This window comes from Biomphalaria glabrata, chromosome 9, assembly GCF_947242115.1.
Source record: "Biomphalaria glabrata chromosome 9, xgBioGlab47.1, whole genome shotgun sequence".
NCBI classification, from domain to species: Eukaryota; Metazoa; Mollusca; class Gastropoda; family Planorbidae; genus Biomphalaria; species Biomphalaria glabrata.
In genome coordinates this window covers 44,571,092-44,597,035 of record NC_074719.1, presented here as the reverse complement: position 1 = coordinate 44,597,035, position 25,944 = coordinate 44,571,092, and the positions used below count along the sequence as shown (strand labels likewise).

Genomic DNA, 25,944 nt, shown 5'->3' with positions numbered 1-25,944 from the left:
CTCCGTTAGATATCCCCATGTCTCTCCGTTAGATATCCCCATGTCTCTCCGTTAGATATCCCCATGTCTCTCCGTTAGATATCCCCATGTCTCTCCGTTAGATATCCCCATGTCTCTCTCTGTTGGATATCCCCATGTCTCTCTGTTAGATATCCCCATGTCTCTCCGTTAGATATCCCCAGGTCTCTCTGTTAGATATCCCCATGTCTCTCTGTTAAATATCCCCATGTCTCTCTGTTAGATATCCCCATGTCTCTCTGTTAGATATCCCCATGTCTCTCTGTTAGATATCCCCATGTCTCTCTGTTAGATATCCCCATGTCTCTCCGTTAGATACCCCCATGTCTCTCTATTAGATATCCCCATGTCTCTCCGTTAGATATCCTCATGTCCCTCTGCTAGATATCACCGTGTCTCTCCGTTAGATATCCCCATGTCTCTCTATTAGATATCATCATGTCTCTCCGTTAGATATCCCCATGTCTCACTGTTAGATATAATCATGTCTCTCTGTTAGATATCCCCATGTCTCTCTGTTAGATATCCCCATGTCTCTCTGTTAGATATCCCCATGTCTCTCTGTTAGATATCCCCATGTCTCTCCTGTTAGCTATTAGAGGGCATTGGTTTTAATTTTACTTACACATAACATTTTTTTGTTCGTTTTAGTTTGAACGGTCCATAAACTCGAATATCATTGGTCACCAGGCAAGTCATGTGACCATCACAATCAACCGTATTGAAATGTTCTTATCGAACTGTATATGCTGCACTATTATATATTTGTCTCGGCGCTTTATTGATTCATATCAGAAAAACTTAGAATCCTATTGCTTAGAAACCCAGCTAACACTAAGGAATGGCGTACGTGTTTTTAATGCAGTGTGATACAAACATCTGTCAAAGCCGCACTTTAAGCGCATCCACAGATTTCCACAGTATAAAAAATGTTTGCTTATGTGTGACGGGGAATTCCCCAAAAGTCTCGTCACCTCTCTAATGTTAGAGATGTAGTGGACTACAAAGGTCTCGGGAATTTGTCTAGTCGATTACGTCATCAGAATGTCGTCTGGTGCACTTCTATATTTATCTTTCCAGACCAAGCTGGGTCAGTCATCATCTCTTCAGTCTTGTATTATCTGGTTCGGTTTGTCACTGATTCATGAGTTCTTTTTCCGCAAGTTGAAGACGATTTCTTTTCAGCCTTACTAAAATAAAACTCTTTTGATTTCAAAGTATGGCTTCCTGCTCGGGTGATATGCATTCCGGGCTGTCGTCTCGATTGTTCCGAGTTCGAACCCCGCCCTCTTTCCTGATTGAATTTTTTTTCTTTGTCGTAATAATCTCTATGATTAATCTATAATCTCTACGATTAAGAACCGACTGTCTGATAGAAGCCTAAAAACTAATAAATTTTTCCATGTGGTATCTGGTCACCGTAAGACTCTGAATACGCTGAACTTCCTAAATAAGATCCAATGTTTTGCTTGAGTTTTACGCTTGTAGTAAATCTTGGGAGTCACGTGTTCATGCATCGCAATTCTTCAGCGTCACCTAGAGACATGGACATTCTATATGTACTGAGACTTGGTATAAATGAATCAGTTCAGTCAGGGTATCGGTCTACTAATGTTGGTTATATATTCTATATGTACTGAGACTTGGTATAAATGAATCAGTTCAGTCAGGGTATCGGTCTACTAATGTTGGTTATATATTCTATATGTACTGAGACTTGGTATAAATGAATCAGTTCAGTCAGGGTATCGGTCTACTAATGTTGGTTATATATTCTATATGTACTGAGACTTGGTATAAATGAATCAGTTCAGTCAGGGTATCGGTCTACTAATGTTGGTTATATATTCTATATGTACTGAGACTTGGTATAAATGAATCAGTTCAGTCAGAGTATCGGTCTACTAATGTTGGTTATATATTCTATATGTAATGAGACTTGGTATAAATGAATCAGTTCAGTCAGAGTATCGGTCTACTAATGTTGGTTATATATTCTATATGTACTGAGACTTGGTATAAATGAATCAGTTCAGTCCACAGTATCGGTCTACTAATGTTGGTTATATATTCTATATGTACTGAGACTTGGTATAAATGAATCAGTTCAGTCAGAGTATCGGTCTACTAATGTTGGTTATATATTCTATATGTACTGAGACTTGGTATAAATGAATCAGTTCAGTCCAGGGTATCGGTCTACCTACTAATGTTGGTTATATATTCTATATGTACTGAGACTTGGTATAAATGAATCAGTTCAGTCCACAGTATCGGTCTACTAATGTTGGCTATTTATTCTATATGTACTGAGACTTGGTATAAATGAATCAGTTCAGTCCAGAGTATCGGTCTACTAATGTTGGTTATATATTCTATATGTACTGAGACTTGGTATAAATGAATCAGTTCAGTCCAGAGTATCGGTCTACTAATGTTGGTTATATATTCTATATGTACTGAGACTTGGTATAAATGAATCAGTTCAGTCCAAGGTATCGGTCTACCTACTAATGTTGGTTATATATTCTATATGTACTCAGACTTGGTATAAATGAATCAGTTCAGTCCAAGGTATCGGTCTACCTACTAATGTTGGTTATATATTCTATATGTACTCAGACTTGGTATAAATGAATCAGTTCAGTTCACAGTATTGGTCTACCTACTAATGTTGGTTATCCGCAATAGCTTGGAGACATTGTGTTCCCCTTTAATAACTTAAATAATATCTTTGCGGATCAGCTAGTTTAGTTTACTGTGTTATGACCGAGGGCAGATATAAAGCATCAACGCGTTTGCCCCTTTTTCTCCGCAGCTCACCCCTAACCCCCACAACAGACTGCTCAACTTTTGAGTATATTTAAACATGTGGCACAGTACTGGCCCGACCTTTTCCTGATACCACCTACGCTAATCTCCAGCCTAGCACAGCCTAGTAGTGTTTATATACACACATCGACTTTCACTCAATATGAATGCCGCGTTCTCCGCCCCCCCCCCTCTCTCTCCTCGTCGTTCTCCCCCCCCCCCTCCCTTTCCCTTTTCGCCTTTAACCCATTTCCTTCCAGCTCTCTGGTGCCAAGGCCTTATAAACACAGCACCTGCTGACCTTTCAGCGTGGACTGTTTTCTGGCCACTTTGTTTCCCAGAGAACATCGCTGGTGTCTTGCTCTGAAGCACATTTCTTCAGGGAAGGATTTGGTTCCACATACGAGTCTGCACGCCTTGGTTCCCTTCCATGACCGGCTACGCCCCTTGGTGTTGTTCAGCAATGGATGTCACGTGTTCAACTGTAGATTGTATTGTTTAAATGAATGATTATTTATTTTTTTTGAGGATACAAAGTTTTAGAACTACTCTTTTGATAACTCAATTTCAACTTTCATCAATACGTCACATTGGTCAAAAAAGGACTCAAACTTAAAGTAAAATTGTGTTCATGGGGTCTGAGCGAGACTAATTGTGATAGAAGGCCTGAACACTAACTTGCAACGTCAGAACCTGTGGGTAGTTTAGACCTGTGTGGCATAGGGATTATGATATGTTCTGTGCGACGTGGCAAAGAGCTATTGGTTTTAACTGCCAACAGGTTGTGACGTTGCAGATCAGTGTTGAGGCCTGATATAACGAATGGTCTCGTCTAAACTGCCCACAGGTTGTGACGTTGCAGGTCAGTGTTGAGGCCTAATATAACGAATGGTCTCCTCTAAACTGCCCACAGGTTGTGACGTTGCAGGTCAGTGTTGAGGCCTAATATAACGAATGGTCTCCTCTAAACTGCCCACAGGTTGTGACGTTGCAGGTCAGTGTTGAGGCCTAATATAACGAATGGTCTCCTCTAAACTGCCCACAGGTTGTGACGTTGCAGGTCAGTGTTGAGGCCTGATATAACGAATGGTCTCCTCTAAACTGCCCACAGGTTGTGACGTTGCAGGTCAGTGTTGAGGCCTACTATTACTACTGGTCTCGGTCTGAGTCCCATCGATTGAGGATTTTAACACCGAAATTTAACACCAACCTCATGAGGTTTTAAGGCAGAGGTCAGACGGCCAAATGCCACACTAATAATGTAGGGGCGCTTTTTAAGTGCGTATACACCCCCAGCCTGACCCAATGGATAGCAGTCTATTAAAATTATTCCAATAAACGCACACACACACACACACACACGGCGATTTAATGTGAGGACCAACCGGACATGATCATGTGCAGTGGGATTATGCATGTGTTACATGTCACGTGACGAGAGTTGCGTTCTGTGCAGGGCGTAGCCGTCAAACATTGAGCGACGTGTTGAAACATTAGCTTCGACTTGCACGCAGAGATACTAGTTAGGAACACGTTTAGAACACAGTGTACTCAGCGCTACAAGCTCCAGACACAAATGTGTCCTGGCCACAGTATACCACGCTCGAATTGACGGCTCATGCCTGCCACTGGATAAGTCTGGGGGCTCTATGGTGAAACCCAATCGTAAGTAAAAAGTCTGCAGGCTTTTTAATAAAAATGAAGCTGATAGTTGAAGTGTTCGATAGACGTTGGATTCAATGGAATATGTAGTCATTGTGGTCGTGTTGGCTGAGTGGTCAAGCGCTATGGTCCCAAAGCGAGAAGTCTCGAGTCTGAAGCTCGGTGAAAACTGAGATTTTGATTTTCGGAATTTTTAGGACGCCCCTGAGTCCACCCAGCTCTAATGGGTGCTTGACTTACGTTGGGGGGAATAGAAGGCGGTTGGTCGTTGTGCTGGCCACATGACTTATTCGTCAACAGTCGGCCTTAGAGACAGATAAGGTTTGCATTGCCATGGAAGTCTATAAGGGGTACCTTTACTGTTGTTGTTTTTTTTTAAAACTTTATTCAGTTTAACTGCATTCAAATGTTGTTGTTTTTTACACGTACTTTAATAGTATTGCTATTGTTCTAGAAATCACACGCTTATTCTCTAACTTCGTATATTCCTTTTTTTTTATATACGACCTAGATCTATCTTTATTTTATTTCCTCATTAACACCAAGTACACTTACACTTTAACACTTGACAGGTACTGTGCACGCGCAACACACACACACACTTGCACGCACGAGCACACCGTCACGTGTTTCATTGACCCCTATTGCTGAGCTGCACACATCATCTGGTGGCCACTGGCCCACATCTCCGCCGTGTTGTCTATAGATAACTCTGACGCTACTGCCTCATTGAGGCCACATTAAACCAGATTTTTATTCAGGCTACCTCCATCAGCTGTGCCTCTAGATCTTACTTCAGCCTTCATTGGGACCATATAGACACAGAGTTTGGAGCCTATTTATACATATAAACACAGTTTGGAGCTTATTTATACATATAATCACAGAGTTTGGAGCCTATAATTATATACATATAAATACAGAGTTTGGAGCCTATATATTCATATAAACACAGAGTTTGGAGCCTTTTTATACATATAAATACAATTTGGAGCCTATATATACATATAAACACAGAGTTTGGAGCCTATATATACATATATATACAGAGTTTGGAGACTATATATACATATAAACACAGAGTTTGGAGCCTATATATAGTAATATACATATAAACACAGAGTTTGGAGTGAATCTGAGTTTGTTAATTCCTTCCTTGTGCTGAATTGCTTGTGTAATTCCCAACATAACTGTAGGATTTTCCCGGACTTGTTTTTTTATGTGTGCTGGTGTATTGGTTCATTCTCACGGTGATGACACCGCACGATTCTATGGATTAATTAATTAGCTACTTATCTACAAGTGATTATTGTGTTGACTACCTGTGACTGATTGGCGTCCTGACCTGAACGACTGATTGGTATTTCTAGACGTGAGTATGTTGTTGGTTTTTAAGTACTTTGTGTGTACAAATGTGTATGACTTCTGATATTTAGTTGAAATGATGAAGTAGTCGATAAACTGATCATACCCAGTGTTGTGGACGGTCGTTGACTTGTAGTACGAAAATGCTGGTAGACATTTAAACCGCTGTATGCGTATTATATTTTAACTTGAATAACGTCTTTTGTGAACTAAATATAACTTTTATTATGTCTTTAAATAAAATCAACTTGTGATGAAATGCAATACATGTAGTAGACTTTTGTAATAATACAAAAATGGTTTTTTAAACAAAATCTAACTCACTACAATAACACGTCTTTTCAAGTCTCACGTTCTGGAGTTGTCTGCCCTACCTCATACCGCTGACGACAATCCCATTTATCTTGCATCATTCAAAACCAATCGCTAGCTTCTTCCCACCGTCACCATAGAAACACAGACACACTGACTCCATAACACCCAGGTTATAACATTAGAAGGTGGGTGTGAATCTCTAGGAAATCTGTTAGGGGAGACTAAGAAGTGTTTGATTTAATGTGTGTCTTTTCTGGTGATCTTTGTCTTTGGGATCTTCATTGGCATGTATATTTCTTCCACTCTAATGAAGTGGAGGGGGGCGGTGGCTGTGCGGTAAAACGCTTAGATTACGAACCGAGGTCCGGGGCTCGAATCCTGGTGAAGACTGGGATTTTTAATTTCGGGATCTTCGGGCGCCTCTGACTCCACCCAGTTCTGATGGGTACCTGACATTAGTTAGGAAAAGTAAAGGCGGTTGGTCGTTGTGCTGGCCACATGACACCCCCGTTAACCGTAGGCCACAGAAACAGATGACCTTTACATCATCTGCCCTATAGACCACAAGGTCTGACAGGGGGACTTTCCCCAGATGATGAAGTGGACAGTGTCTTGTAAGAGGTCCACTTCATCCCATACTATGCAAGTTGGTATGCGTCGATTTCCATTCTTTGTGATTGGATTGTAACGAAATTAATTGATATAAGTTCATGTGTTAATTAGTAAATTGAAAGTCTGGTAGTATTTGTTTCTTGCTTGATTCTTTAGTAACATCTTGGATCTCTTGTGCGGTAAAAAAAAAAATACTTTTTCTGCTTATCGTCATTTAAAATTGTTTTGGTTTCGTCCCTTGTTCTTCTTACGTTTGGAAGCGAGGTTTGTTTTGGTTGCGTCCCTTGCTCCACTTGCGCGTGTGTATTTATAACGCGGTCAACTTTATTTATAATCCCCCTTGCTGTCGTTAGCTTGACCGAATTATCGTTTTTTTAGTCTTGTAAAACTTAGATGTATTGAGGTTACGGAACAAAACAGATGGCAAGGTAAATAAACAGCTTATTGTTTCTTTCATTTGTTAACTAGAGAAAGGGTTACAAAGTCACGTGGTATTTTTATCTGACTTTATGTTTACATTCATTTTATACTTTCGATAACAGAGGTCGGTTTCAGTTTGATGTGGAATATATGGAGACTAACGTCATATATAGAGAGAATAAATAAAGTACTCCTATCAGACATTGCAATTTATGGAGCAGAAGATGTAAAGGCCACCTGTTTCTGTGGCCCACGGTTATCGAGGGTGTCATGTGGCCAGCACAACGACCAACCGCCTTAACTTTTCCCCAACTAATTTCAGGCACCCATTAGAGCTGGGTGGACTCAGAGGCGTCCCAATATCCAGAAATTCAAAACCCCAGGATTCGACCCCGGAACCCTCTGTTCAGAATCCACGCGCTTTACCACTCAGCCACCGCGCCTCCCATATATATATATAGAGAGGCATATAGAAAATTGTTTAGATTATTAGGAAAATGTAAGTTTACTAAAAGTGTCTACCCTGCAAGGCTCAGAAGAAAGTCCATTACCCTACTAACTATTGCGTAGCTTTCCAGGTTCAAAACTGACGTGTAATACTTTTAAAAAAAAAACATTCGTTCGTGGCCGAGTGAAAAACTTTTCTCAATTGTGAAGCTGTTCGTTTTGAAAGGGCGCGTTGCTTGATGCCGTCTTGTGGTCAGTCGCGCCCACAAATGTCTGCTGGTATGGACAAGAAAATAACTTGCTATAGGTCAACGAAGTGGCCACTTTGTTTTGATTTGGCCTCATTGTACACAGACTTGGAGCTGGTTTGGATCTAGGTCTAGGTGACCTGTGGTGCCAGGGGAAACAAGCTGAGAAGAATGAGATAGCTGAACGGGGACCGGGGTTCGAATTCTTGGTGAAGACTGGGATTTTTAATTTCGGGATCTACGGGCGCCCCTGAGTCCACCCAGCTGTAATAGGTACCTGACATTAGTTAGGGAAAAGTAAAGGCGGTTGGTCGTTGTGCTGGCCACATGACATCCTTGTTAACCGTAGGCCACAGAAACAGATGACCTTTACATCATCTGCCCTATAGACCACAAGGTCTGAAAGGGGAACTTTACTTTTACTTTTATACATGACAAGCGTTAATTTCCAAACATTTATTATCTTATCTTATACATGACAAACGTTACTCCGAAAGAGAAGAGGCATCTATTATTATCTTTAATCCATTTTATTTTTCAATTATCGGTCACAAAAAAAAATGGCACACCTCTAGTGGTAGTCTAATAGAAAGTCTGAATGTACCTGATAACAAAGGTCCTCCCACGCACCATGTCAAGGTTAGAGGAGATCACGTGCTTAGTCACCGCATAACTTTAAGTGTCAACAATTGGTACTTTTAGAAACAGTGGAGACTTGTTGTCACAACAACATTCGGATGGTATGACGTCACGATGTGTTGTGATGCCGGGGATTTTATTTGAATTCAATAGTTAACAAAAAATGAAGATCTAGAATCACAATTGACAATTCTTTGATAAAACAAAACTCTGGAACTTTATTAAATACAACGTAAGTACAGTTTATGTACAAATTACAAATCAATGAGCATATTACAAAGGCTTTTCAAACAGAGCTCTTAGAAACGTGACTGACTACAAGGACATTATTTATTCGACTGACTTTTCTTTCTTACTACCGCCAATTCTCTGGCGCTAACTCTTTTCAAAAATGTCTTTGTTTAAATTCAAATCAACCAATAGATTTCAAACATACTAATTAAGTCCCTTGGGTAAATCCTGACTTGAATGACAAGTGTCTAAATTTGAGGATTAAATCCCGAGACTCATGTCGAGGGCTTATATTACTTTCAAAAGTGAAATGTACAAACAATTCTATAATGTAATCTGTGACATATTACCCCCCTCTCCATTTAGCATTTGTATGGTAATAGAAATGCTCATATGTATTAAAATTATTTAAATATACACAAAATACCATACATGAAATTATAGAAAAATGGTTGAGGTAACATATGACAAAATAAAGTCAACTTGGAGATAAAAAATATGTAAATGCAGTGAATAAAATTATTGATGACTTTGAACACTTGTTTCACTATACAAGTGGTTATGAAAATGAGACAATGCTTGTCATGAACAATATCAAAAGTTGTACAAAGCATAAATCTTGAATTGAATGAGTTACTTCTCTTCATGGTGCTTCATGATAATATTAAATATGACATTATAACTCATTTGGTTAGTACTAATGTGAAAATGTGTACATGGAAAAATATAATGCATATGAAAAATTGACATAGAAAAAAAAAATGATGTATACATGACAATCTTCTGAAAAAATAATACTCAATGTGAAATAAATCTCAATATGTGTGAAGCAATGAAAAATTCCAATTATATGTCATGTATCTGTACTATTATAATAGGATATATGCAATAATAATATACCTGAAATAAAATGCTCATGATTTAAAAATTAAAATGTCTGATGCATGTCATATGCAAAGATGCTGAAACATAATAAACAAAGTATCTTGAATGAATGACCTTCCTCAGTGGGTTGCTTGGTGCTGAAATAAATATAACATAATCTGATATAGAACTCCTGTGAAAAAAATGAGTAGACAAATTAATTGATTAAGTACAACTGAATACTGTTCTTCCTTGACGAGTATGAATGATAATGGATCAAGTGGCACTAAATATGCTGTAGTACATATATAAAATGTAAGTGTGAAGTTCGGAATACTTCTGAGTGTCCGTCATGGATGTGTGTACGCGTTTTCTAAACTTGAAGAAAAGGTCTTTCAGTTCATGAAGCTGTTGTCTCCATGTCATAATGATCGCACAGATAATGTCTGATTGAACCGCGTTTGAGTTTGGTGAAAATAAGAACTGTCCGAAACCAAAACTCAATTTTCTGGTTGATGAACTTTGACGCTGTAGAACAATGGTAGCAGAATGTTTTGCATTAGAATGTTCAATAGAGCAATGACTGAACATGTCTGAGTTCAATCGGTCAATACAGCAATGTTGAAGAAGTTCATTTGTTCCTTTCTGAAGAAAAGTTGCCCCTTGAGTGGACGGAGGATGAAACTTGGTGTTGTCAATGTTATTGCTTTCTGAGTTTCTTTCAAATTGCAGTACTGGAAATGTCTCAGAAACACTGGTAAAGAAATCTGCATGGTCTGGAAACACTTTAATGTTCTTCACTGTTTGTAGTGCTATGTCATTCAGAGTGATGACCTTGGGAATGTCAATTTGATTTGATGCTGGTAATGAAACATCTATCTCAGGAATGGGTGTTGATGATGTTTCTTCTTCTTCCTCAGGAATAGTTGCTAAGCTTGTAAAATGTTCAACTTCTGCTTTGATGTCTTCATTATCTGTTTCATGGTAATGTTCAAACATATGAACATGAAATACTTTGGTTGACTTGTTGACATTGATTTCATAAAGCAGGTTGGAAATCTTTCTGGTGATGGTAAATGGACCTTGCCATTTGTAAAACAGTTTGTTACTGAAATCTGGTAACAGTAAATTGACTTGATCTCCTTGAGCAAAATATCTTGATTTCATGTGTTCATGTAATATTCTTTGACTTCCAATGTTCTTGGTTGTAATGGCTTCTTTAGTTGACTCATATTCTTTCAAATGAGGAATACTTGTATGAGTGATAGAGTCAGATTGCATAGTTTTTCTTTTGTCTGGTATAGCCAAAGTTGATTGAATAAAAATTTCTTTGTTATCTGCTTCTGGTTCATGAGACTTGTCTTGATTGACTTCAGTTTGACCAGTTAGAGTTCTTGTATCATTGCTAGAGACTCTGGGCATGTCGTCTTGTTCTTCAAAGTTCAACAATGGACATTCGGGAATTGGAGGTGGACTTATGACCGGTAGGGATGGGCTTGATGTAACTGGGGGTGTCCATGTTGAGTGTTCTTGATTGTTGCTGGCTACTGGACTAGTAAATGGTTCTGTTGCATTCTGCATAACTTGAGTAACTGAGGTAGCTATGTGATTATTTTGGCTAACCTGTTCAGGTGCCAAATGTTCTTGTTGTCTGGACATGGATCTTGTCATTACTGCTAAACATTTTTGACCTTGCTCTATGGCATTTGTACATTCAGCAAGTTCTTGAGGAGTGCATTCTTTAACTCCTTCTATGTTTCCAATGATTAGGTCCACTGGTAGATTGGGTGTTACTAATGCTTTTGTTTGACCACTGAAGAATGGTGTAGTAACATAAATGATGGCTTCAGGTAACTTGCTGACAGTTCCGTTGAATGCAGTGACTTGGACGTGGTTGCCTGTGAAACGGTTTGCGTGTACGAAGCGTTCATGTACTAATGTGGACGTGCTTCCGGTGTCGCGAAGAACTTCCACCTTCTTGTCTCCTACAAAGCCTGGATAAAATTTGAGACCATTGGACTTTGCAATGACTGTCATAGTTGAGTGCTCATTGTAATAGCTTCTGTTATATGAGCTTCTGTTTGGCATATATTGTGGTCTGGAGTCCTGTGAATGACTTCTGTAGCGAGGTTTGTTGTTATCTGGTTTATTGTTTCCAGGTGCTATGTTGAGATTGTATTGCTCTCTATTGCTGTATCTTTGAGTTGGTGATGTGGGTCTATCAAAATTTTGATTTTTGGAGACTGCCTGTTTTTTCCAACATTCATGAGTTTGGTGACCCTTTTTATGGCAAAATGAACATTCTGTGGTTCTGCTGCGGCATTGAGACGTGAAATGCCCTAGTTTATGACATTTGTTGCATTTGACTTTGTCATCTGACTTATATCTTGCATTTTTGTCTTGAGCAAAGCAGACAAAATTTTCTTCAACAGATGGTTTGACTGACTTGTTTGGATAGGCTGCTCTATATTGTCTGATGATCTTGGTTAATGTCTGTATATCAGTAGGATTTCTCTCTATAATGTAGGATTGAATATCTTCTGAGTGAGCATGGGTTATGTTGTCGATAATAATATGTTGACGAAGAGCTTGGTAACTTTCTTCTATTTTTGCCATGGATACCCATCTATCAAACCACATTGACATATTAGCTACAAAAATTTGAGGATCATCATTTTGCTGTGGCCTTTCATTATAGAATTTCTTTCTATAGTTGGCTGAAGTTGCTCCGTATTGGCGCAGTAGAGCTTCCTTGATATCAGAGTAAGTGCTGCGTTCATTGATGGACAGTTGTGAGCAAATGTTGACAGCTTTGCCAGTCAAAAGGGTGAGGAGTGAGCTCGACCAATGTGCTTCAGGTAGACCGGATGTTGTAGCTATTTCTTCAAATCTTATGAGATACGAGTCCATATTGTCAATGTTTTCGTTGAAAGCCGATATTTTGTTCATTAATCTGTATTTGTCAAACATACTTGAGTGACCTTGAATTGGAATGCTTTCTTTATTTTGCCTTTCGAATTCCATTTTTTCTTTTTCGTGTTGCCTTTGTTTCTCGGCTTCTTGCCTTTGTTTCTCGGCGTCTTGCAATTTTTTTTCTTCTAATTGCATGCGTTTTTCAGAATCTTGCCTTTGTTTTTCAGCTTCTTGCCTTTGTTTTTCAGATTCTTGCTCTTGATATTCTTTCTCTTCTTGTTTCTCTGCCCACTGGTCTGGCTTTGAAATTTGCTTTTCTTTGGCAAATTCTATTAATTCGAAGAATCGTTGTGTTCTAGAACTGGAAGCCATATTTAATTTCTTTGTTAGTTTCTTGTATTGGAGCAAAATGTTCAATATCTGGATTTTGGCTTTATCTCAGATATAATAATAATATAGATCTATTGAGCCGATGTACTTTTTTACTGGTTTAACAGTTGGTTAAATCTGGTCTTCTTTATAACGCCAGTTATTTGATTTACTGGTCTTTTTTTATACTGCCAGTTATTTGCTTTACTGGTCTTTTATATTGCCAGTTATTTGCTTTACTGGTCTTTTATATTGCCAGTTATTATGTATATTGGTCTTATTCCTTTTGCCAATTACATATAATAATAGTTTTCGTGAGTTAGACGTAACTCTAACGAAAATCTTTATAAAAGAATTATCGATAACCAACTGACCTGTTAAACACAGAAATTCTGTCCTCCGTTAAATAAGAATGAAGTTCCTTTGAAGAGTTTAGAAATTGGTCCCAGATCTAGATCTTGAATAAATTTCGTTAAAAGTTGTCCATGAACTTTTGTTAGTCGGAGAGTGCCAAATATGTCACAACAACATTCGGATGGTATGACGTCACGATGTGTTGTGATGCCGGGGATTTTATTTGAATTCAATAGTTAACAAAAAATGAAGATCTAGAATCACAATTGACAATTCTTTGATAAAACAAAACTCTGGAACTTTATTAAATACAACGTAAGTACAGTTTATGTACAAATTACAAATCAATGAGCATATTACAAAGGCTTTTCAAACAGAGCTCTTAGAAACGTGACTGACTACAAGGACATTATTTATTCGACTGACTTTTCTTTCTTACTACCGCCAATTCTCTGGCGCTAACTCTTTTCAAAAATGTCTTTGTTTAAATTCAAATCAACCAATAGATTTCAAACATACTAATTAAGTCCCTTGGGTAAATCCTGACTTGAATGACAAGTGTCTAAATTTGAGGATTAAATCCCGAGACTCATGTCGAGGGCTTATATTACTTTCAAAAGTGAAATGTACAAACAATTCTATAATGTAATCTGTGACACTTGTGTTTGTCTCAATGACATAGTTCACTTGTCTAGTCTAGTTATTATTTGACTTAAGCTCTGCTAAGTCAATGAATCATTCAGTCTACCCGTTTCATGCTTTAATTACACTTGGGTAGAAGGAGCTCTTGTACGAATTTGTCCTGGTATTTGGTACAAGAAATGTGCCTTTATCTTTGTGTCTAGGTGTTAAGTTCAGTTGGGTGTTGTTGTTGTTTTTTACAAGTTGTGGTCGCTGCTTTGCTTCATTCTCTTCTGTACTGAAGTGTCTCAAAATTGAGTGATTTTACAAATATAAATTCTATAAATCTCACGACTTTATTTTGCAGCTGTTCTAGTTTCTTTAGATTTCCTTGAGGGGGGTCCCCAAACTGATACTGCATATATTTCAATATTCGTTTAACCAAGGGTTTAATAGCATTTTTGTTTGATATTACTGATGTATTAGTAAAAAAAAAATATTTTAACTCTTTCTCTCCTAACTGACGATACCAGCGTTGATTCCTCCAGAATGTGATAAATAATTACGGAGAGAAAGAGTTAATAAACCCTAATGCTTTGTTTTTATCTCTGACTTCTCCATTGTGCCGTCTTTTGAACCACACGTTTCTCTTGTTTACAGTGTGGGGTAGAAATCGATACTTGACTTCTAAGAGTAACATGAATGTTGAAATATATAAACGCACTCATTAGCTGAACAAATGGGATACGTTAGCTTTTAAGAGCAGGGGCGTAGCTAGAAATTTTCCATCGTTTGGTGGCCAGAGAGGCTTGACCTCTTTGGGGGGCCCCTGCATTTTGCGTAATATTTAATTTTTAATATAAAAAAAACACTCCCCTCAAGTGGGGACCCGGGGGGGGGGGGATTTTCTAATTCTCCCCCCCCCCACCCCAGCTACGCCACTGTGTAAGAGGCGGACTCAAAGTTACCCTTAGACTCGCACGCTTTCGTTCTGTTCACGATGTACAATGTGTTCTTGGTCCTTTCGCCCACAAACGGGTGTGTGTTCCAACGACCCGATCCTCTGGTTAGCCAAAGCAAATTAGCAGTCAAAGTCAAAATAGTAAGGCAGGAGTTATGTTTGCATGACGCTGCTATTGGGTCACACTAACCTTAAGCTACTGACAGAGTTGGCCTTCCCCTCCGCCGCCCCCCCCCCCTTTTTTTTCGCAAATTAAAAAAAAAAAAAAAAGCAGCTGTTTAAATATGGGCCGTTTGTATGGACCGAAGGTGACGTCAAAGCAGCGCACAGCTCTGTCCGTGACTGCAATACTTAGTGACGGAGACACGCTGATGCAGTTTATTCTACACATCATTGTCAGCCTGCCACTTTCGTTTGTGGGTGCTGAGCCTTTTATTGTTTTCATGCTGCATTTGGTTGCCATTGAATCTGATTTATAAATGGACCTCTATACACGATTTACTTTGACCATACTTTTTAAAGTTCACTCATAGACGTATATATATATTATATTTAGACTGGAAACCGGAAATAAATCCTTATCCGCCATTGATCGATTCACAGACCTATATATATATATATATATATATATATATATATATATATATATATATATATATATATATATATATATATATATATATATAGATAGATAGATAGATATAGATAGATAGATAGATAGATAGATAGATATAGATATATATATATAGAGAGATATAGATAGATAGATATATATATAGATAGATAGATAGATAGATTTTTATGTACGTATTTTTCAGGCTCTATGGGAAGTCGCCCCAATCAATCTTTTCTGTCTTAGAAAAGTAATGATCTTTAGTTTTCAAAGTTTAGAAATAATGCAAAATCATTTCTTAGATATTCACGCAAATATATGAAACAGAGCAATTTCCTGCTTGTTTCCATTGAGATAATGTTTCAAAAGTCCTAGATGGAAATAATGTATGTTGATTTAAATCATCTTATGTACATTTAAATAGATTGATTACCTAGATCTTTCTAGATTATGTATCAAAAAATTGCAAAAATATTAATTATGAGACGAGAGTGTACTTTTATTTTTGATGTTCAATTACTAGATCTAGATCTAAAAATTAACGTATATGTTTCATAGGTTAGGGTTGAAAAAAAACTTCACTTCTTTTTACTACTGTACAAAACAACGCCTTGATCCAACTTTCTAAAAAAAAAATTCACATTTTTTTGTAGTGTTAAAAAGTCTCCATGTCCAGTCTAGATATAGTATATATAAGTCTATGGTCTAGCAGCTAAATCTGTTCCAATACAGTCTAGCAGTTAGATCTTAGCCAGCTATATCATCTACTAGATCTAGGCAGATTCCGTCTAGCAGCTAGATCTAGGCAAACTCTGGGGGAAAAAACAACATTACGTTTGAGTAGCGCTCTATCTTTATGCAGCCTCTCGTATTGTCCACACAAGTTGCATGCGCTGTGACTGAAAGGTTATTTACCTTTCTATTTACACCCAGACTATCACCAGCTCAGAATGTGTTCCACTGATACATGAATTGAGTGCGACAAAGTAATGACCCGGGGGAGGGGGGGGTATTTCTTTTGGCTTGCTCTACCGTGAGCGGAGGGTGCGCATTGGAGGAAAGTGTGCGCTCTTCACAGCATTGGCCTTCACAGTAAAAGTACAGAGTTCCCCGCACATCATTGTCTTACACTCGACGTGCGTCTCTCCTTTCTGTATACAGCGTATATAAGTACCATCCTAGGCATCTAGTTTAGTCTGAGACAATATAAAGTACCATCCTAGGCATCTAGTTTATTCTGAGATAATATAAAGTACCATCCTAGGCATCTAGTTTATTCTGAGATAATATAAAGTACCATCCTAGGCATCTAGTTTATTCTGAGACAATATAAAGTACCATCCTAGGCATCTAGTTTATTCTGAGATAATATAAAGCACCATCCTAGGCATCTAGTTTATTCTGAGACAATATAAAGCACCATCCTAGACATTTAGCTCGGGCTCTGTTTGTCTGGTTTATTTGTATGTCTCTTCTTTCTCATTGGACTTTAAAAATGTAGTGAATGTTTCTGCTCAAAACTCAAAAACGTGTACACTGATCTCGAAAACAGCTCTAAGGATTTTCCAAGAAATTTGACAGTTGACGTATAGGCCTGTCGTTGGGAAAAGAATGACTAGCTCGATGGTCATACTGGGGAACACTCTAAGTTTGACCGTTATAATTATTTTTTTTAAAGTAAAAGAAGAAACAAATTTCAATTTGGCTGAAGAACGAGACAATATTTACCTTGAACGAGTTGATAGGTCTTCGGGTATTTTCCATTCAATTAAGAGTTACATTAATTAATGTGATGGAAAATTTTGAGCACCAGTCTTCGAAATCTAGACCTTATGGCTATGATTCTTTCTTTGGGTGTGGGGGGGGGGGGGGAGAGAATAGGCCACGGTAATGTTCCATTTTTTAAATCAGTATTCATGAATTATGAATTATTATTATTTAATTATTAAGATGACAATGATCGCTCTGTAAGATGTTGAAACGAGATATAGTTGTTTTTGTGTGTTGTTGTTTTGTCTTATGTTTTTCTAATGTGGTTGTTGTCAAGGAAATGTAATTATAGAGGGGGGGGGAAGGGTATGGACATTTCCGATGTTTACATCTCTAAATGCACCGTGTGAATGGCTGCCTGGTCGTGCGGTTTGCGCGCTGGACTGTCGTTCAGATTTATCGATGGTCCAGGGCTCAAACCCTGCCCGCTCCCATCCCCCGTCGTCCTGCGGGAGGTTTGGACTTGGAAGTAATTATCTTCAACTCTGAAGGAACATCCGAAACATGTCAAACAAAGGGCGCCGCTAGGGTGGCACACTGGTTGAGGAGAAAGTGAAAACTCTGCCATTACCGACCATTCAACAAATGTAAACTTAGTTTTCAGAAAGTCGTCACATTGGAACAACTTTTCAGTTTCCCGGCAGAATACATTTTTTGGATTGAGAAACTGATCGATTCGTTTGTGTTGCTCTAAGGGTGATTGCATTTCTCTCATGGCGTCATCATGTTTCTGGGGGTTGTACTCTTCCCAGAACATCTGCTACACTATAACCTTGATACAGAATTTAAAACACCTTTACCTATCCCTAAGTCTGTTGGACCATAGGACACTGCACGCGAACGTTCTCCATTCCTGTCTTTTGCCTTGACTAGAATCTCTTTCAGTGTTAGGCCTGTCCATTCTTCAATGTTGTTTTCCCATCTCTCTGCCTCTTCTCCTTTTCTCACTGGTACGGTTCTCTGTAGGAAGGCCTTTTCGAGCCCTGAGGACCTTGTGATGTGGCCATTCAGTTTAAATGTTCGCCTTGACATTTACCATCTTTTCAAATCGTTTAGTGCCGTGGATAATGCTTGCTGAATTCTTGAGCGTTGAAAGTGATAGAAGTTTCCATTCCTATTTTTTAGCCAATACGCTAAATTACGCTAAGAGCGTTCTAGTTATGTAGACAGACATAAATATTTGTAAAAAAGAAAGAGAAAGATGGCTAGAGATGTCTCTCCTAGCTGACACACACACACACACACAAGGACTTACACATCTCAGGAGATAGCAAAGTTTTTGTGTTAAGGTACCCCCCCCCCCCCGGAGTTCTCATACCCTATAATCTTCAGCAAACAGCTGTCCTTAATGCCTCGTCTGTCTGGAAGTGGACCAGAGTGTCAATCCAAACAACAGAAGCTCAGTGTCTCTGATTGACACACTCGTCAACGCTAATCTACTGGAGGTCTATTTGCACGGAGCTCTCCTTTCAAAGGGGGATGAAAGGGAGGTCGTCTGCTGGACCGCCTCTCAGCCATTTCAATTAAGACAACTTTGCCCGTGCCCAACATCGGCGACAGACACTGTGTTCGCTTATGAGCAGCGGCTATGTTGTCTGTCGCAGTGGTTCCTAAGGCATTTTTTTTACAAACCTTATCTTTGCGGTAGATTTCTTCTTCTTCTTCTAGCCAGCTTTATTGCTGCTGAGCTGTGAGCTCTTTTGCAGACTGTGCCAAGGAAAAAAAAAGTGTGCTGTTTTCTTCAGTTGTTCAGCACTGCTGTACAGGGTGTTGGCTATGTTGGGCTGTAGTGGAAGTAGGGTCTGCCTAAGGTGGATTTAAATGTTTAGTATCATTGAAACTCTAAATCGACCACCGGCGGACAATGGTTATGCCTGCGCTTGGATGCGTTGCCACGGGGAAATACTTCATTTCACATTAATCTTCAGACTGTAAGACAAGTCTTATAAGTATTATATTATTATTATTAAAACGAATATTGCTTTGTTCAATGAAAAGACACTGTGGTGTTCTGTTCTGTTGGTGCGCACCCTTTGAGGACACTCGTCTGAAGCGTACTGGTAAATCATTCGATGCTGAAATGAAGCGTGTGTCTGTTGGCCTGGTGCTCTCTTGCAGCTGACGAAGTGTATACAGTGAACATAAGTTGGAAAAGTCTAGGACTACATGAAATCATTTAAAATTGAAATGTGCTGTAAGGAAACTAATTAACATCATTGCCACGTTTGTACGCAGACAGAAGCTACAGAAAGATATTAGAGCAGTTAGAGATATAGTTCTGGACGTGACCCTCTTGAATCCTATCGATTGATCTCTACTTCAGTACTCCACCACCCTCACCCTTCTCTCAAGTATCTGCACATTCTCTGAACCTCGTCCTACTGCACACACACACACACACACACGCCAACTTGCCAAGTTCTTTAGGTTTGAATGTCATGCGATGTCTGTTTGAAAGTTATCAACTTTAGATTAGACCAAAGTCTGTGGATCTGGTGGAGAGATATCTCCACCCGGCTCTGATCTCCGGAAGTAATGCCTCTTTTCAGAGACTCGTGGGATTGAAGTTGAAATGGGGTCACCAATACATCACTTGAGTTTGTTACACCAGTGGAGCCTTGTCTTTTAAAACCTAATTCATTTCTCGTCTGACTTCATTCCCATTGCGCTTTCCCTCCTGTTACAGTGGTTCTCAACGTATGGCCCCACTTTATTATCAAGTCAACGATGTGGTGTCCAATGCTAGTCTTCAATTAGGACACGCCCAATTCTAAGTTTTGTAACGTTAATCTTATTCTTGAAATCAGAGACTAAAAACGTTTCTTGAGGGTATCCATTGGTGACATTATAATCTATTGGTGACATTATAATCAACTGGTGACATTATAATCCTTTGGTGACATTATAATCCATTGGTGGCATTATAATCCATTTGTGACATTATAATCAATCTGTGACATTATAATCCATTGGTGACATTATAATCCATTGGTGGCATTATAATCCATTGGTGACATTATAATCAATTGGTGACATTAGTTAACATTGAGTAGACATCTACAAGAATCCAAGTCAATCACTAGGTACATTAGCTACTGTTAAAACAGACATCTACAAGAATCTAAGTTTGTGTATTATAGAGCAAGCCCGGTTGAACCTTTCTTTTCTCTAAAAACATAACTTGTGCTAGACATGGCCTCACATCTAGATTGACATCGAGCTTTTTCTGCCCTGGTCAAAGTGTTGGTTGCACGTGATGGGAAATGATGGAGTGACTTGGCCTAACTTAAGTGAGCACCTTTTGTTACTCAACTCCCCGAGTCAATCTTTCGGCGAACGATCATTCTTTGCAGACCTCTTATTTTTTTGGTGTTTACCTTGGCGTCAAGACTTCGCTACATCGCTGAACCTGATGATCTGTTTTGTGACCTGGCCACTTCACCTTATAGATTTTTCTTTGCGCAGACGGCAAAGAGTTACGGCGGAAATGTAAGGTCCAGGGCTCTTTAAGTGTATAAATAGAGAGGTGACATTACAGAAGACTCAAAAGTAAAGTAGCAATTATACATAAAACACTGAACCATAATCTTTAAATACAAAAACAAAATTTAATAAAATACTCCGAAAGACACAAAGATAAAGGCACATTCCTCGTCCCATATGCTAGGACAAATTTGTACAAATACTCCTTCTTCCCTAGTGCTATTAGAACATGGAATGGGTTGCCTGAGCTAGCCAGGAAAACCAGTGACTTGGCAGAATTTAAGTCATTGGTTAATATGCATGACTAAATGCATGACGCGTAGGACGTAATCATCTTCTTTTTTTGAAGTAACGTCTGTATTATATAAGAAGATAAGGTTAATAAATTTGTTTTAAATCCAAGTATATGTCTGATCAATTCATGGACTTATTAATTCTTAATCAGTAAAAATGCTTTTAATAAAAACTCGAATTATTGGCATGGCGACGATGATTAGTTTAATTATTTGTATTATTCTAATTGTTCTTATACCTTACAACCAAAATGTATTTTCAAGATTTTAATAGTTCAAATTACCGCCATGTTTAAAGTGATCGTCTGCCAAATTCAATCCCAGCAGTGCTCACGTACTCACGCATGCTAGGCTTGGGGGGGGGGGGGGGGGGGGGGGTTGCTGTAATGTAATAATTGAATCACTGAAAAGGCGCGGTAGTGAAGTCAATTTGTTCTTTTTTTTTTTTTTTATGTCTGCTACTTTTCACTGTTGTTACACGCCTTCTATTTTTAGATCTCGGGGTACTTATTAGCTCAACACCGGAATTCTTTTTATAACATTGTTTACGCCCTCGGGGCTATTTTTAGACTACATTTTTGAACTTGGCGCGCCTGCGCAGAGGTGGTAGTTGCCGTTTCGTAAAAGTGTAAATAGAGTTATCCCTCCCAACACCCCCTTCCCCATCCCCTTCACATGAAACTTTATTGTGTGTGTGTGTTTGTCATTGCAGCTTGGACTAAAAAAAAAAACGTTTCAACGATCGATTTGTTCATCTTGACATTGGCGGCTCTCACTTCTGCTTGGGAATTGAAGAGTACCTTTGAAGACAATTTAGTTTTACGGGTTGTAATGATTGTAGAGTGCGGGGGGTGGGGGTGGGGAAAGTAATGGAGTTTGGGGGTGGGGGGCGTACTAATTCAAGATAATGAGCTAAGGATAAGACATTTATACGTTTTTCTGTCACATTTATGGTTGTACTTTCTCGCAATAGTTTTTTTGTCTTGAGTTTGTAGTCTGTCTTTTGATCGGCGCTTGTGCAATTTAATTAGTCGAAATAAATCTGAGAGTTTGTTTGTTTTTTTTTCTTTTCCTGTAAGTGCATCAGTAAATGAGCTTGAAGTAAAGAGAGTCAGCGAGCGGGCCCACTTCAAATGAAAGACATCATCAGAGTCAGTGGATTAAAACAACAGCATAATATTCCTTAGTAGGCAGAATTATTGCTTGGCATTCATGAAGTGTTTTATATGTTTGGGGGGGCGGGATGGAGTTTACAAAACGGTGGCGAACAATCCCCCCTCTCCCGGCCGCCCCCTAGTAAATGTATTTATTCTAGCATTGATTCTTGATTTTTTTTTGTTTAGCGTTTTTTTTTTCGGTGCCTGGAATAATGTTTTTTTTTTGGTCTGTTTTTTTTTTTTTTTTTTGGTGTCTGAAATTGAAAGCTCGTGACCTATGTTGCAGTTGTTTCTTGGCTGGCTAATGACTGAAAACAAAAGTCTCCCAGCCACGTCAGTTACAGTTTTTGTCTTGTTTTCCTTTCTGTCTGCACATTGCCTGGTGTCCGGGATCTGTTGCACGTGTCCTTGAACCAGCTTTTTGTCCATGTTGTTGTATCGTCCTTAACCTGGACCCTACCTACACCTCCCTATTCCCCCCCCCCTTTTTTATTATGTTATTTTTGTCTTCAGAAATTACATTACTTTGACTTGACAGTAAAAAAAAAATAATAATAATAATAAAATTGCATTGTCTTCTATTTGGTGTTTTGATCACGTGACCTTTGCCCCAAACTAGTCTAACCACGTTTTTTTCCCCTTTCCATGATCTCTAGGTGTGAGGTTTGCAAGATGAATGTGCCCCATAGGGTGCTCACGCCGGAGGACGGCCTCAAGTCAATGTCAAGGACACTGGACTCTGGGGAGTATAACGTGGATTGCCTGGCATCGCCACATTCGACCTTGTCTGACGTGAGTACTCTTAATGCAGTCACATGTTTTCCCCCAGTGATCATTTTGTCCCCCCCACACACACACACACATCCTCACAGTGCTGCTTGAGTAGACTTGTTACACTCAAGTACCTGCTTTCTTTCGTAAAATTATAGTCCAACCATTTAATCAGTTCATCTGGGTTGAATTCTTAACACTGCTAGTCTAGTTACACAAAACATGTTCTTGTATTTGGATAAGCCTGTTATAAAGACGTCGAAATGTCCGCGTCCTCATTGTGGTCCGATCAACCGCAATGAGTATATTGGAGGTACATGTATATCCAATTCACTCACCGCCATCTAAATCTTCAGAGAACCGCACGAATGTATTACAGTATATCCAATCCATCCACCGCCATCTAAAACTTCAGAGAACCGCAAGACTGCATTGCAGTAAATCCAATCCATCCACCACCGCCATCTAAAACTTCAGAGAACCGCACGAATGTATTGCAGTATATCCATCCACCACCGCCATCTAAATCTTCAGAGAACCGCACGAATGTATTGCAGTATATGCAATCCATCCCCCGCCATCTAAAACTTCAGAGAACCGCAGGAATGTATTGCAGTATATGCAATCCATCCCCCGCCATCTAAAACTTCAGAGAACCGCACGAATGTATTGCAGTATATCCAATCCATCCCCCGCCATCTAAAACTTCAGAGAACCGCACGAATGTATTGCAGTATATCCAATCCATCCCCCGCCATCTAAAACTTCAGAGAACCGCACGAATGTATTGCAGTATATCCAATCCATCCCCCGCCATCTAAAACTTCAGAGAACCGCACGAATGTATTGCAGTATATCCATCCACCACCGCCATCTAAATCTTCAGAGAACCGCACGAATGTATTGCAGTATATGCAATCCATCCCCCGCCATCTAAAACTTCAGAGAACCGCACGAATGTATTGCAGTATATGCAATCCATCCCCCGCCATCTAAAACTTCAGAGAACCGCACGAATGTATTGCAGTATATGCAATCCATCCCCCGCCATCTAAAACTTCAGAGAACCGCACGAATGTATTGCAGTATATGCAATCCATCCCCCGCCATCTAAAACTTCAGAGAACCGCACGAATGTATTGCAGTATATGCAATCCACCCTACGCGATCTAAAACTAAAGAGGGTGCGTACTTCAGACTGAGAAGCGCTGATCTCAACATTGAGAAACAAGCTGCGTGATGATTAGAGAGGAGATTGGGAGGGAGGCGATGTGTCCCCTCCCCCCCCCCTCCCTGTAGGCTTCTTCGTTATGTAAATGAACGCATGTGTCGACCACTTGAAATAAATAAGGTGTTTTAAAGTTTACAAATAGATTCCAGTGTACCCGAGGCCCAGGGACCAGGCTGAAGCTGCACCTCAAAGTAAATATCTACGCCCCCCGCCCCCCCCCCCCCCCCCCAATTGATCTTTTCCGAATTCTCCAAAATAAAATAAACATATACAATAACATTACAAAAGTGTAAAACTTTGCGAATGTGTGTATTCTTCTGAAGGGAAGGAGTATAAGTTTATTTTGTCTTGTGATAAGTGCTTTATATTAAATATATACCAAGTTCTTGGACACGGCTGTAAGGTATTTTCTATAACCAAGAGGGGGAGGGGCGCTCTGTTTTCTGGTAAGAACAAATTCGTAAGAGGTCTAGGCCATGCGAAGTACATTTCACTTTCAGTTTGACCTTGGTGAGGTGAGCTCTTTTAACTCCTGGCATTTCATTCTGTGAAATTCTCTTCATTTGAATTAGCAATAAGTTTGACCTTGTGAAGCTTGTACTTTTCAAGAAAAACGGGGGAAAATGGTTTTCAGTATAATTGCCCCCCCCCTCCATTTTTTTCGGTCCTGTCCGTTTTATCTCCTTGCAATATTGGTTCTGTCACGCTCCGACACACGCACACATACACGTACACGTAAACATTGACGCAAACACTCATACGCTCACAGCCACTTCTCCAGTTGAATAGTAGTCTTCTGGATGCCATCGTATCGAGAACATTGGGACGCTGACATTTATAGATAGGATGTGCTTGTGTTGTCATTCGTACTACAGCAGTGTCCAGAGTCTAATTCGTAATTGCCAAAAGAATAGAGGAAAAGATTCTTGAAACTCTAAGCCAGAAGAGGCTCCCCTTCCTAGGGATCCATGCATGTGCAAATCTGAGGCATCCCTGTTTCCAGGGACTCAAATCCAAAGACTAAAGGGGAGGCCGAAGGCAGATCTCCCCGGAAAACCTCGCCATTTTCCTTCTCTGTACAACAGCGGCCTCTTAACGGAACGGCGTGTGAATCTTGACAAGACCTTGCAATTTACAAACTTCTTAGGGCACCTGAACTGTGTTCATAAACTTTTTGTACTGCTTCCTTGTTAGCCTAATCGTCTCCTCCAACGACCGTTTCCACCTCAGCACCACTTTGAGGCTGAAAATCGTTTTCCGGGCCCGATTTTAAGTATAGACCCTAAAAGTAATGGTACCCAAACTTTTTTTTTTTTTATCTCAGCCACCTGGAGTGGTAAATATGCAGGTTAAATTCAGTATTGTGGTGGACAGACTGGGCTCTGTAACCTTGTTGGGTACTCGGCAGCCAGTCTAGGAGATGGAAACTCCGAAATAAAAAGCTGTAACTATCTGTTGTTCAGAGCTGTCTCAGACTTATGTAGCACTGTGAATAACATTTAGTGTAAAGAGTAAGTGGTCTGGGCCTGGGTAGGTCAATCATCACTATGCAAATACTGAGCGCAGGCTGGAGGGAATGTTTTACAACGTGACATACTGCACTATTCCTTAATCAACGGACTCCAAAGTCAAAAGCCTTATTATGTGTTGATTATAGGCGATAGTGATAATATTAGACCAGTGATGCTCAGCCTAATTCACTGATAATATTAGACCAATCCATTTCTGGGTTTTTGTTTTTTTCGTCGTTTTTCGTTGTTACCTTGGTGGTAAAAT

General features: G+C 39.4%; 1 protein-coding gene across 11 annotated transcripts in view; it reads left to right on the top strand.

The window, feature by feature from the left end:
- LOC106058359 (ras-specific guanine nucleotide-releasing factor RalGPS2-like) overlaps positions 1–25,944 on the top strand; it is a 194,897-nt gene that overhangs the window by 115,517 nt on the left and 53,436 nt on the right. For 8 of the 11 annotated variants that reach the window (XM_056042393.1, XM_056042388.1, XM_056042389.1 and 5 more), the window contains one exon: positions 22,823–22,958. In XM_056042393.1, coding sequence (XP_055898368.1) covers positions 22,839–22,958 — 120 coding nt within the window. In that variant the 5' untranslated portion in view covers positions 22,823–22,838. Of the gene's footprint in view, positions 1–4,372; positions 4,495–5,549; positions 5,864–7,188; positions 7,212–22,822; positions 22,959–25,944 lie in introns of those variants that run through there. The other 3 variants (XM_013215774.2, XM_013215772.2, XM_056042392.1) reach the window with 3 other exon arrangements.